The sequence below is a fragment of the Narcine bancroftii genome, chromosome 3 (genome assembly GCF_036971445.1).
Source record: "Narcine bancroftii isolate sNarBan1 chromosome 3, sNarBan1.hap1, whole genome shotgun sequence".
Classification (NCBI taxonomy): domain Eukaryota; kingdom Metazoa; phylum Chordata; class Chondrichthyes; order Torpediniformes; family Narcinidae; genus Narcine; species Narcine bancroftii.
In genome coordinates this window covers 222,285,389-222,300,580 of record NC_091471.1, presented here as the reverse complement: position 1 = coordinate 222,300,580, position 15,192 = coordinate 222,285,389, and the positions used below count along the sequence as shown (strand labels likewise).

General features: G+C 38.2%; 1 protein-coding gene across 9 annotated transcripts in view; it reads right to left on the bottom strand.

Moving 5' to 3' along the window:
• The window catches only part of LOC138758165 (ankyrin-2-like), a 355,676-nt gene that overhangs the window by 146,987 nt on the left and 193,497 nt on the right, over nt 1-15,192 (bottom strand). For all 9 annotated transcript variants that reach the window (XM_069926699.1, XM_069926701.1, XM_069926700.1 and 6 more), the window contains one exon: nt 12,728-12,952. In XM_069926699.1, the coding sequence (XP_069782800.1) occupies nt 12,728-12,952 (225 nt within the window). The remainder of the gene's footprint in view (nt 1-12,727; nt 12,953-15,192) is intronic.

Genomic DNA, 15,192 nt, shown 5'->3' with positions numbered 1-15,192 from the left:
GTCACGCATAACAGACATGGTCAACAACATTGCGGAGTATAAGGTGTTCTCCACCACAGACCTGAAGGCAGCATACCACCAACTGCCCATTAGAAACAGCGATCGCATTTACACGGCATTTGAGGCAGACGGCAGGCTGTATCAATTTCTGCGACTTCCCTTCGGTGTCACCAATGGAGTGTCCCTGTTTCAGAGAGAAATGGACCAAATAGTAGATGAGTTCCAACTGAAAGCGGTGTTCCCCTACTTAGACAAAGTGACAATCTGTTGCCACACTCGGGAGGATCATGACATGAATTTAAAACAGTTTTTCTAGGCAGCCGAGGAAAGGAACCTAATGTCCAACAGGGACAAATGCATCTTTAGCGCCAGGAAATTACCAATCCTGGGCTACATAGTGCAGAACGGGGAAATCAGCCCAGACCCAGCCTGTATGCACCCTCTCCTAGACCTCCCAGTGCCACACACGCTGAAAGCACTAAAAAGGTGTTTGGGGCTGTTCGCTTACTACGCCCAATGGATCCCCAACTATGCTGACAGGGTCCACCCACTTATAAAAGTTTTCTCAGTTTTCCCACTGTGCCCAGCAGCCACCAGAGCATTCAAGGACGTTAGGGACCATATCGCTAAAGCTACCATGTGGTCCATAGATGAGTCGATCCCGTTTCAAGTAGAAACGAATGCATCCGATGTGGCTCTGGCAGCCACCCTAAACCCCAGACGGACGACCAGTGGCCTTTTACTCGCAAACCCTACAGGGGTCAGAAGTAAGACACTCAGCAGTAGAGAAGTAGGCCCTAGCCATTGTGGAAGCAGTAAGGCACTGGTGACATTATCTGGCGTGCAAACACTTCACCCTCATCATGGACCAATGATCTGTGGCTTTTATGTTCGATAACCAGAACAGGGAGAGAATTAAGAACAACAAAATCCTGCGCTGGTGGATAGAATTGTCTCCATTTAACTACAACATTCTATACTGCCCCAGGAGACTCAACGAGCCCCCGGACGCACTGTCTAGAGGCACTTGTGCCATCCTTAACCACAAGTCCCAGTTGCAGAGCTTGCACAATGAGCTGGGCTACCCGGGGGTCGCTAGACTGTTTCACTTCATTAAAACCCAAAACCTCCTATAGAGGAAGTGAGGTCAGTGAACAAGAGCTGCCCATCTGTGCGGAATGCAAACTGCAATTTTACCGACCAGACAAAGCTGCCAAACTTTTTGAGCGCCTCAGCCTCGATTTTAAAGGCCCGCTCCTATCCAATAATAGAAATGTCTATTTCCTAAACGTAATAGATGAATATTCCCGTTTCCCCTTCACAATCCCGTGTTCTGATGTATCACCAGCCACGGTTATAAAATGCCTCCAACCCATCTTCAGCATATTTGGGTACCCGAACTACATACACACAGACAGGGGTCCTGCATTCATGAGGGCAGAAGTATAGCAGTACCTGCACGAGAAAGGGATTGTTACCAGCCGCACTACAAGTTACAATCCCAGGGGGAATGGACAAGTCGAAAGGGAAATTGCCACTATCTGGAAAATGCCACTATCTTGACTTTAAAAGCAAAAGACCTGCCTGTTACTAGATGGCAAAAAGTGCTGCCAGAAGTTCTACACTCTATACGTTCTTTGTTGTGTACTGCCACTAACATGACCCCACATGACCGTATCTTTTCTTTCACAAGGAAAGCCACGACGGGCACAGTGCTGCCTAAATGGATGATGACACCGGGACCTGTTCTCCTCCGGAAGCACTGCAGACCCCACAAAGTGGACCCACTGGTGAATCAAGTGAAGTTGAGGCACACGAACCCTCAGTACGCCTTCATCACATTCCCAGATGGAAGAGAACACTCAGTGGCCACCAGGGATTTTGCGCCGGCCGGATGTGTGAACAACACGGAGGAAACACAGATGTCTACGGATCAACAAGGAGAGCAGCAGCAGTCACTAGAGCAGTTGTCCATCGAGTCACCCCAGAGGACTATATCATCCACCCCGGAAATCAGGACCCTGGATACGCCCACCCCACAAAATATCACCACCCTAGACTTGATGGCAGGACCTAATCCCATACAAGGGGATACCCAGCCCACACGGCCACATGACCAACCAGTACTTTGCACTCCCACACCTCCACCAAGGAAGGCCGAAAGGCAGACCGCACTCCCCACTACCGAGGAGGTCTAGAAGCCAATGGAAGCCACGAAAAATTTTTGACTTATGAACTTACAAACAAGGGAAGGAGGACGGGGGGTAGGGGATAACAATTTTTTAAGGGGGGGTGAATGTGGTGATATATAATTACACCACTAGGTCACCAGGGGTCATCCCGGTGACCTTGTATATAAAGCAGTCCAGAGCTGCAGTCTAGCCTTCCAGGTTTGTCTTGCAGAGAGACAAGACCTCTTAGTGTACATATTAGTTTATTAAAGCTGTCTTATACTCGCACTGCTGTTGTGGTTATTGTCAGTACACTAACCATTACGCCAATTGTGCCACTATCCTTTCTATAGTATAGTGACCAGAACCAGTGGAACAGTGTGGAGGCATTGCCTCACAACCCAGGTTTGATGCTGGCCTCTGATGCAATCTGTTTAACACAATGAGTTATTGGGATGGAACATATAACAAGGTTCTTGGGTGGCACAGTTAGCAACATGCTTTATATTGCTAGAGTGTTTATACGTTCGCCCAACATAGGTTTTGTCTCGATGCTCCAGTTTCCTCCCACCCTCAAAAACTTATGGGGTTTGTAGATTAATTGGTGTATTTGGGCAGAACGGGCTTGTGGACCAGAAGGGCCTGTTACTGTTCTGTAAGACTAAATTAAAATTAAATTAAAAATAATGCACAACATACACATTTTAACTGTGGCCTAACCAATGATTCGTACAGCTGCAACATGATGTCTCAACCTTTATGCTTAATAAGAAGTTCTTGTACATGACACACACTTCCTTCTATTTCCTGAACAAACCCTCAGTTTCTTTTGTTAATCAAGGTTCTGTAATCTTACTGTAGAAGTATAGAACACTACAGCAGACAAACGCCCCTCTCGTCCATGCCTAGTCCCATTGACCTGCACCCAGAACATATCCATATCCCTCCCATGAATGTACCGATACAAATTTCTCTTAACGTCAAAATTAAACCAACATTCGCTACTTCAGCAGGAAGCTGGCTCCACACTCTCACCACTCTCTGTTTCCCCCAAATATCTCACCTTTCACCCCTAATCCATGTCCCCCGGTTCTTGTCTCACCTAACCCCAGTGGAAAAAACTTGCTTGCATTTACTCTCTCATAATTTTATATACCGCTATCAAATCTCTCATCATTCTTCTCCACCTCAACAAATAATGTCCTAACCTGTTTAACCTTTACCAATATTTCAGTTCTTTGCTTCCTGGCGACATCCTTGTAAATCTTCTCTGCACTCTTTCAATCCTACCCTTTCATGAACTGCTGACACAAAATTATTAGGTTTTCTTTTGAATGCCTCCTATTTATCAGAGATTGTTTATCCCTCTAAGAGGATAATTGTTCCCAATTCATTGTCACTAGATCCAGTCTTATACTTTGAAGTTAAAGATAGGAATCTGCTGTGATTGTAGTTTACACAAAAAAAACTGGAGAAATTCAGCAATTCATGCAGCCTTCTTTATGTAGCCATGATAAAGATGTTTTGGGGCCTGAGACCTTCATCAAGGAATGAGAAAAATGCAGGCAGGCACCTGAATAAATGACTTTAGAAATTACCCATCCACCAATTTAAGACCTTAACTCCAGCTCCCACCTTATCCTTTTCCAGGACTATCTTAAAGCTCAGTAAACTGTGGTCACTGTTCACAAAGGTTTCCTCCACAGACACTTCAGCCACATGCCCATCCACATTTCCAAAAATACGGCCAAGTGTATCTCCCTTCCCTTTTGGACTCTCTGCACACTGCTCTAGAAATTCTTCCTGGATGGATCACTCCACCTTTCTAAAATTTTTATTAAAGAGGACTCATCCAGTAGGCATGGCGAGATGGCGTAGAAAGAAGATGTGCAATTCCACATCTTCCCAGATGAACTCATTAATACCCAAATTTAAAAGTGGTGAAAGAGGTTAAAATTAGTTTTTAAAGGTGTCTGAAAAGTAAAGAATAAAAATGACTGCAAATGTGAAGAAATCCAAAGCACAGTTACAGAAGAAATTACTTTATAAAAGTGTGGAAGAACTGAGGCCTACTCACCAGGTTGAAGCCACGGAGTTGTCAGCAGGAGCTTCCAAGACTCAACGTACTCCAATCTGGCTAAGTATAACCCCAGCGCCGACCTTGCAATTGCAAGATGGCACCGGCATTGTTTTGGGCTTGGCCGACTCGGACCTGCATGCCCGTGAAGCTGTGTGCGTGGGTGGGTCGGCCGAGCGATGTCTGCTGTACGAGCCCTCTGTCGTCCCTGGTGGCCTAGAGGCGCACAGCACTGTGTCGGAAGACACGCCTGCACGGCCGACGGTGCTCCCGGGCATGCGCAGTGTGTCGCGTGTCTGGGATCTTCTGGATAAAGTGTGGGCTGTTGGGGGGGGATGCAGACCCGCAGCCATGCTGGACGAGTAACAAGTGCAGGTGAAGAGGAAGGAAGTCCTGCCTTGTTGGAGCCAAGACAGGAGGAATTTAGTCTGGAGGCTGTGGCTAAGGAAGGTAAGCCCCAAGGGGGAGTAGTAGAACCTGGGTTTGACTCTGTGTTTACTATTTTGGAAGGGATCGCCCATCAGATGGAAAATATGTTAGTACAGATGTCTACACAATTAAATCAAGGATTTATGGAAATGAAAGTTAAAATGAATAATATTTGTGAAGAAATGTCATCTGTGAAGAATGATATGAATGTGGTTAAAAGTGATGTTAATAGATGTTTGAAGGCAGTGGATACTGTTCAAGATTTTAAAAATTGAAGAGGCTTTTCATTAATGTAAAGATTAAGTGGAACGAAATAGAGAAAAAATGGAAAAAGTGGGGGATTCCTTTGTGGGTTTGGAGAACCAGAAGAGAGAATTGCTGATGAATATTGATTCTTTAGAAAATCAAGTTTGGAGGAATAATGTAAACATAGTAGGTCTTCCAGAAGATATTGAAGGTTCAGATCCAGTTAAATTTTTCAAGAAGTGGATTCCTGACGTGTTGGGAAGTGAATTTTTTCTGGATGGTCAGGAATTGGACCGGGCACATAGAGTGTTGAGGAAGAAGCCTTTTCTGGGCCAAACACCATGAGCAATTTTGATTCGGTGTTTGAGATATCAGGATAGAGAAATTATATTGCAGATTGCCATCCAAAAGGCTCGACAAAACCAGACTCCAAAGATGGTCCAGGGCAATAAAGTGGCTTTTTTATGCTGATTTGAGTCAAGAAATTATTAAGAGGCGTAGAGAATTTAATTCAGCTAAAGAAGTATTGTGGAGAAAGGGTTATAAATTTGCCTTTCATTATCCTGCTGTACTGAAAGTTTTTTATGGAAATTTTCAGTCTCAATTCTTTGAGAATGATCATGATGCATTAATCTTTGCTAATTCATTACCGGATTTATGAGGAAGTGGACGGTCACCGTTATTGTCACTTAAAAGGAGGTAAACAAAATGGGAATGGGAATGGGAAAAATGGAAAGAAGGTTGAATTTTCAAGAGTCTTCTTGATATTGAAGATCCAGAACAGTCATTGGGACTAGAATCATTGGGTTGAATGTGTTTGATTAAGTTCTTTGGAATAGTTTGACTGGGATGGCACTGAAGCTTTGGATAGTCATCTGCCACTAGTGGGTTTTACCACACCCAGATTTTTGGGGAGTTACTACATTACGTAGTTTAAAGGGTGAAATAGAAAATTTCTTTTTAGTTTATTGTGGATTTTTTAATATATAAGGGGGGGGGGGGTTTGTATTTTATTTAGAAGGGTTTTTTTTAAGCAAGGGGAGCAATATTTTGTAATAGTGTGAAGAGTGTATAGTTTTAAGGTAAAGAAATGCCTAATCTGAATTTTGCAACTTTTATTGTACAGGGATTGAATAATCCGATTAAGTGTAAATGTGTATTAGCTTATATTAAAAAAATGAAAGTTGATATTGCTTTTTTACAAGAAACACATTTGACTGAAAAATAACATTTAAAATTGAAGAGAGATTGGGTTGGATATGTGTTTGCTTCTTCTTTTAATTCTAAGGCATGGGTTGCAGCGATTTTGATTTATAAGTAAATACCATTTGAGTTGGAATAATTTACGGAGATTGCTGGTAGGGTTTTGATGGTGAATTGTAAAATTTTTGCAGAACCATGGTCATTATTGAATGTTTAAGCGCCTAATGTAGATGATGTTCGATTTATATCAGAGGCTTTTCTAACATTAAATCAGGCTAATGAAAATATTTTGATTGGAGGGGATTTTAATTGTGTTTTGGATCCATTATTGAATAAATCTCCAAAAAGTGTAAGGAAATCAAAGATGGCGGTACAAATGGGATCTTTGATGAAAGATTTGAATTTAGCTGAAATTTGGAAGAGAATAAATCTGACAGAAAAGGACTTTTCTTTTTATTCATCTAAACATGATTCATTTTCTAGAAATGATTTATTTTTTATTTCAGCACATTTACAGGCTAGAGTAGTGCAGGCTGAATATAAGTGTAGGGTTATATCTGATCATTCTATGTTGTTTATATCTTGTGTAGGTTTGGAGGTGTTGCAATCAACTTATCGGTGGAGATTTAATGTAAATGTTATTGAAGAAACCAGAGTTTATTACTTTTGTTAAGGAACAGATTGCTTTAATTTTGGCTGAAAATACTAATTCAGTTAGTTATAATTTTATTTTGTGGGATGCTTTAAAAGCATATTTACGTGGTTATTCTACGAAAGTAAAAAAGCAGTATTTGGCGGAAAGTTTAATTTTGGAGAAGCAAGTTACTGGGTTGGAAAAGGAATTTCAGAAGAAGGTTACAGAAGATAAGAAAGAACCATTATCTAAGTTGAAATTATGTAATAATACTTTACAAACGTATCAGTATGAGCGATTAATTCAAAGATCTAAACAACGTTATTATGAGTTGGGTGAGAGTGTTCATAAGGTATGAGCTTGGCAATTAAAAACGGAACAGGTGTCGATAACTATTAATGCTGTTAAAAAGAAATCAATGGTTACTTATAAACCTCAGGAAATCAATGACCAATTTTATTCATTTTACCAGAAATTGTATACTTCTGAGGGAAACCAGGATGATGGTTCTATTGAATCCTTTTTATCTAAGTTACATTTACTGGTTTTGGGAGAGGAAGAAGTAAAAGAGTTGGAAGGTCCGTTTACAGATTTTGAGATTAAAAAAGCTATACAAGAGATACCAGAAGGAAAGTCGCCATGTGATGATGGATTTTCAGTATAATTTTATGAGGTGTTTTATGAAGATTTGTCTTCTATATTTATAGATGTGCTTCAACAAATAACTGATGATCAGTCATTACCAGAATCTTGTTCAAGTGCGATAATTACAGTGATTCCAAAGAAAGATAAATATCCATTAAATGTAGCCTCGTATCAACCAATTTCTTTATTAAATGTGGATTATAAAGTAAAAGCTAAAGTAATGGCAAATAGACTTGCTAAATATTTACCTCAGTGAGTGCATACAGATCAAGCAGGTTTTATTAAGAATAGATGTGCGTCGGACAATATTCTTAGATTGATAACGTTGATCAATGCATCGAGACAGCATTCCAACCAACCAATGGTGGTTGCGCTTGATGCGGAAAAAGTGTTTGATCGGGTTGAATGGAACTTTTTATTTAAGGTGTTGGAGAAGTTTAATTTTGGCCCTCTTTTTACTGGTAGGGTTAAAGCATTGTATAAAAATTCAATTGCTAGGATGATGACAAATGGTCAAACTTCTTTGCCATTTAAATTAACGCGATCAACACATCAAGGTTGTCCATTGTCACCAGCCTTGTTTGCATTGGTCATTGAACCATTAGCTCAGGCAATTCAACAGAATGATAATATTAAAAGGATGAGAATTGCAAATGATGAATATAAGATTAGTTTATTTGCTGAAGATGTATTGATTTATTTGACATATCCAGAACAATCTTTGAAATATTTACAAGAATGCTTAGTTCAATTTGGAGAGTTATCTGGGTATAAGGTAAATTGGGATAAAAGTGAAATATTGCCTATTTTGGAGGGGAACTATGAAGCATGTAAACATATTATAAAATTAAGGTGGTCTGATAAAATTAAATATTTAGGAATAATTGTGAATGTGAATTATCAGTCTTTATATAAATTAAATTATGTATCTTATTGAAAAAGATTAAAATGGATTTGATCAAATGGAAGGATCTTCCATTAACTTTAATAGGTTGAGTAAATTGTATTAAAATGAATATTTTTCTCCATATTCAGTATTTATTTCAGTCAATTCCATATTTATTTCCAAAGGGTTTTTTTTCAAGATTTGAACAGGATAGTGAGAAAATTTTTATGGAAAGAAAAACTAGCTCGAGTAGCTTTACAGAAGTTGATGTGTAAGTATGCATTAGGTGGACTTTTTTGCATGCAGTTTGGTCTTGTGATAGGGTACAACCATTTTGGGAAAAAATTAGGGAATTTTGGAGAAATTATTTAAAATTCAATTACCATTAGACCTAGAGATTTTTGTTTGTTGGGTTATATGGTTTCTTTGACTTGTTTGGGGTTGGATAAGTTTCAGATAGCTTTTGTTCATTTAGCATTATCACTGGCACGAAAATGTGTAGCAATTACTTGGAAAGATAATGTAGAGATTAATATAGCTCATTGGCATAATGAATTGAGATCTTGTATTTATGTGGGAAAATAATATATAATTTACATGATAACTATTCTATTTTTTGTTAAAATGTGGTCGCCTTATTTGGAATATATGGGTTTAGAGACACCTTAAAATAATGTATATGTTTTATGGGTTTTTTTTGGCTCCCCTTGAAGGGGCTGGCTGAGGCAGGGTGGAGGGAGGGGTGTTTGTTATTATTTGTATTGTATAAATTTTCTTTCTATAATGCTTTTACATTGTTTTTAAAAGTTTAAAATAAAGTTTTTTTAAAAAAGAGGACTCATCCCTGCAAGCCACAATCTCTCCTGCTAACGACCTCAACAATATGGTGCCTGCTCCAACTCGTGCACCAAAAAGGAGCACATGCACTGTAGGTGGCATATTAAATCTTTTAAGCACTCGTGTCAAATCCTAAAAACTGCATCATTCAGTCTAAGGTAATCTCCTCAGTGTTTTTGTAGGATGGAGATTACGCATATCGTGAATCAATTGAATAGAGTAAAAATTTTAATTGATTAGAGGTGTTTCCTAAATAAATAATAATTTATGGAATACGTAGCTGTTTCTATACATTCACATATCAAACAAAGAGACATCCTTCAGTAGCAGATATAAAGCATCTTTTAACTCTGACTGTTATGTATTTCTTGGTTTCCTTTGTTCATGGTGCCAGCCCTCAACTGCATTCTGTAAACATAATTCCACGTCAAAAAGTACCCATCAAAACCAAAGGAAATGTCAAATCTGCCCATCTTTTTTTTTACGCTGCATGTTAACGACTGAAATTGGGTTACCTGGTCGACCATGCAAAATGACAGTGTAAAGGAATGGAACAACAAAACTGGCTACTACAACTCTGAAGATAGATGGGAATAGACAGAATGAATGGTTCAACAAAATAATGAGGATCAACAGTGATTTGGAAATTAATAGTGAAGGAAAATGTAACATTTTCCAAATGATTTACATAAAATCAGCAGCCAAAAAAGGGATGTCTTAGGAAATAAAGATGAAAATTAGAAAGGAATGAATGGGCAATACAATCAAGATAGACTGTATTACTGTCATGACATAGATTAATATGTTAAATATTGTCATTGCTTCTCTTTACCCCAGTTTCCTAACTCAATGCAATTAATCTTAAATATTGCAAATAAACGCAAAAAAACCCAGAAATTACAGGACAGAAATAAATAGCAAAAGACAATTAAGACACACTGTATGTAAATAGGCAAGATATTGGTTTGAAACTCAATTAGTGGATTTAAAAAAATTAAGTTCGATTGAAACACAGAATTTAATTATTTCAAATCCTCGCCTATAAATAACAAGACACAAGAACTCAGAACACTTATATTACATCTTTACAATAAAACCTCTTGAATTTTCCAATTCACTTTGTTACAGACTACAATTTAATACACAGTTTAACAAGGATCAGAAAACAGAAGTGAACATTTATAGTGTTCAGCGACACATTAGGAATTAACAAAAGGAAAGAAAGAGGGACTTCCTTGCTATGCTGAACATATACATTCCCAGCAATGACAACATTCACAACACCAAGCCACAGAACATCACAAGTTTACTTTCAGCAAATATATAAATTTAAAAACACAGAAGGGATAAAAGTGAAAGGATTAAAAAAAAATAAGTGTAAGGAATGCTGGAAAGGGGTTGCAACAGATAAGCAAGGAGGCAGCCAATAGATTCTTCACTGAACATTTTGTTTGTCTCTCCTACCCAAGGAATTTGGTTCCTGATGGCCCAAGCTGCAGGATTCGGCTAACCAAGCTTTCTCCCTCATTTAGAGGGGGAGGAGAGTTAGGAAGATGCAGCTTACTGAGTAAATCCAAAGCAGCAATGGAAGAGAGAAGATGAAAAGTATAAAACCAACACATATTCACTTTTGTTCCTAATTTTTTTGTCAGCCAAGCAATTACACTGGACCACAAAGATTTTGCTTCCTGAACACTTTCGGGTTTGTATTTTATGGATGTTGGATTGCTGATCACAAAAATCACCTTACATTTTTCATTTCATGTACCATTTTTTAGATATCACCTATTCTTGTGATTTCCTGTCATATTTTAAGTTGACTTCAAGCCTATAAAACCATGAAGTGCAAGAAGTTTTTTAATTTTTATTTTCTGCATTTATAGTTGGACGTCTTCCCTGCTGATCTTGGTGCTGTCAGTGACGAACACGGTGAAAGGTTTCACCAGGACATTGCAACCATGGAAAACCGGTAACAGGACAACTGGAACTCATCAAGGCTGGCCGACTATTGTTGGACACTGACACGAGAGGCATCAGATGCCGAGTATGAAAACATTTTTAGGTCAGTTGAACTAACACAATGTGCCAGCATCATTATGCAATTAAACATTCGATAAAAGTTAATTTAATGTTTCTCCAACTTCCAATGTGATGCAGCAGATTTGATGTTCTTTGTGTTCATCTTGAAGTTGTTTTTCATCATCCCCAATTTATTTTCAGGAAACAAACCTTTTGAAAAAAGTTGCTGTCCGGTGTTATTTCTTGCCAAAATTGAAATTTGCCACGAAATAATTTCTTTTAAATATGCTGGTTTTATTGGCCAGTTAATAATATTAGAGATTTTATGAGCATGTCATCAGAATTTTTGTTGCTTATTAAGAGCTGAACAGTTGATGTTTATCCAATAATTTGGATGGGATGCAAAGATTTTAAACAACCAATTGGCAATTGATTCTGAAATTGCCTATTGGGCAATCAGTGAAGACAATAATTAATTAAAAAAGTTCTATGGTTCCTCCTTCAGTTTCCTGATTTCTTCTATTCTACATCTTTCAAACTTTTTGAAGCCCGGATTTCATTGCAATAGATATGGATTTCTCATGATTCAAAATAAAAGCTCCATTAAAAGTTCCACCTGCCAATGTCAGAGAGGAGTCTGGAAGAATAAGGGGAAAATGGCAAAAAGCACATTAGGAAGTAATGTGCAAAGATCTCTTCTTCAATAGGAGTGCAAATATCCACCTGCAAAACTGCAAAAACGTTAAATAAGACTAGAACAAACATTGCGGTTTCTGTAATTCTCTGGAGAGATTCAAAACTGATGATTCCATTATTCTAATAGTTTGCAATTTGATTGAATTATATGATTGTTACTAAGCATTATTAATCTCAGTATTTTGATTTAATATGATAACTTATATTTGTAATGCTAATAAAGACTATAAAATAGGATATGAGTCCATTTACTAGTCACTCCCATTCATTGCAGTGGAGAGAGAAAAAAGATTAAAAGGCATGATGTGAAGATGCGAAGGTGGAGTTATTAATCAAAATGATGAAGTTGTGTGGAATTTAAATTAATGCCTAACTTCTGATATTCCCAAATACTAATATAAAATAGCATCTTTGTCACAGTAAACTATAGTTCTACTCAGGCTGATTTAGAACTTTTACTCCTTTCAAAACAGTTTGCCAATCAACTTTTACATTTAATGTCTGATTAATGCATCTTGGTTACTTTGTTTCATCAATGCATATTCCACAACTTTTTCCACATTAATAATAATATTCAAAACATGGAATACATTTCTCGCAATTAACACAAAATTAAATCTTGTTTAATTGTTGGATTTTTCAGCATTGTGTATCACGGCATCACAAGGCCACACTGCCACGTCCTTGCACATCAACAAGCTGGCCCTCGGCAAAAGAAACTTACTGACAAAGTAATCTTTCAAATTTCTTCAGAAGAATGTACCTTCAACTTAATCAAAATGAGCCACATGCATTATTTATTTGAGACAAAGAATAATCTATTTTTTTTAAAAAGCAGCAGAACAAACTGGCGGTGCACGTGAATTGCACTTCCAGGAGCTTACCCAAGGAACTGAGCACCCGATGGTCCAACTTCAATTAGTCTGCTGGCATGTCCCTCTCCTTCCACCATGGGAGGCATTGTAGCCAGTCTGTGGCGCTTAACCAGGCGGCAGGTGACACGGGTTGGGGCTGTGCATTTCCGAGGTGGAATGATAATGCGAAGCCCGTTATGGCGACAGCCACGCATCGATCCACCCCGCGCATCCACCATGAAACTAACCAGAAAGCTGTAATAAACACAAAGCTGTTATTGTTCATTTAGTGTGGGGTTTGCAGCATTGATATCTGCCAGAAAGCAGATGGAAAAAGGAAAGAATCCTTCATCCTTTTACCTCAAGAAACATGTGTAACCCTAAAATTGTGAAGTTGTGGTTCAGCTTCTGATGGAATTTCTTTTCTTTCTAACCTAACCAAATAGCAACCTTTGTGAAAACCAGAAACCTTTAAGTGATAAAGTGAAGAACAGTTCAGTGAATATTTTATCATTGGGTTTTAATGATAACAAACCTTTTCAGAGGTAATATGGAAAAAAATAAATTGTTGGTTCCAGTTTTGGCAGAATGCTTGGAAAGACTATGATGTAAATACCACGAACAAGAAGCTTTTCCAAGTGAAGCTCAGTCCATATATTCTCCAAATTAAAAACAAATTGAGTTAATTTAACTGAATTAAATTGAATTGTCATTTCTATTTTAATTCAATGTAGTTGAATTGAATAAATGTGAAATCCAATTTGTAGCTCTAATAAAGAAAAGATCAAACCCCATTCGAAGTGTATTCTGAAGAGTCAGTAGGGGTGGACCTGATTACTTCTCAGTCCTTGGAGTTAAAATTCACAGCAGTCTCCATGCCCTGCTGATAGACAAGACCTAGAAGTTGCATTTCCATAAATTTCAGACAGACCATTAAGCTTTGGTGAACGAGGAAGATTGCAAATGTTAGGAACAGTGGAGGTTGATGCCCACTAACAAAATATGTCATCTTACATTAGTAGGCAAAATTTAGTTGGCTAACGTTTGTTTAAATGCTAAAGCAATGTGTGGAAGAGGAAGTAGTTAATAATTTGCATTTAGCTTCCTCTCAGCTTTCTGGTAAACCGGGAGGACCAACAATTTATCCTTCAAACAATATCTCTGGGTAAATTCTGTAACATTAAAACCAAAAGCAACTTGTTCAAAGGTACTTGTGAAGAGGGCGCATAAAAGATTAACAAGAATGTTACCAGGACTGATGGTCGTAAATTAAATGGAGAGGCGAGTTAGTCTTAGTCTTTTCCCCCTGGCATTTTGGAGGCTGAGGAAGAACCATTTTAATGGTTTGTAATATCTTGAGGGGCAAATATAGTCAATAGAATTTTTCCCTGGGTAGCAGAATGTAAAATTAGAGGGCATTGATTTAAGATAAGGAAAAGATTTGAAGAGGCACGTTTTTCCCCACACAGGATTGTGCATGTATGGAACAAATGGTCAAAGGAAATGGTAGAAGTGGCAATGATTGTATCATTTAAAAGGCATTTGAACAGGTAAGTGAATAGGAAAGGTTTAGCTATGGGCCAAATGCAAGCAAATGGGACTAACTTAGTTCGACAATTTTAGCAGAGACAGGTTGGCCTGAGGGGCTGGTTTCAATGCTGTTAAATTCTGACTCTATTTTATCATATAAAGCTTCAGCTTTTTGAAAAAAACAGACCACAAGTGGGAATGTAATCTGGTCAAATAGTGAGGTTAGAGGAGGATGCACTAGCCAGATGAAGTTTAGGGATCAATCACTCTATTTGCCTCCACACTATTTTAGGCCAACAAATGTTCCTTCTGGTCAGTGTGCCCTCTAAGGTGTGCGCGTGCACACACTCTTGCACAAAATGGACACGTGCACAGGCACACAACTGCACTTTCAACAGTTTTCTTTGTGCATGCGCACATGGATCGTTGGTGTACACGCATGTACACACAGCTTAGAGGGAACACTGCTTATGGTCCAAGGAGAATCAATAGTTTTAACTCGTCAACAATGCCAAATTATTAAATTTTCTAACAGATGTAAGTAAACTGAAGTATAAGAGTCACAGGGTTTTTTCAATCATACTTTTCCCAGAGGATTGGAAATTCAATCTGCACTGGACATGCATTTGGAGTTTCTGAAATCTTTCATGCAGGTCTATTTTAAGAACAATCAATTCCTGCTCGAAAATTTAATCGGAATAAATGAATCGCCGTGGCTCATATATGTAAATTTCACTGTTGAAGAGACTATTCAGAAAATGTTGGCTTCATAAATGTTGAATATTTACAATATATTTTGTTTAATTTATCAAGCAACTAACTCACACCAACAATCAACAAATGGATCTCATTTTTAAGTCATGTGGGGTAATCTAAGATGAGGTTGTTTATAACTTTTTTGGATTCGTAGATTTAAAATGCATTTGTGGTGTATACATCTTGTGCCATATTAATGAAACTTCACC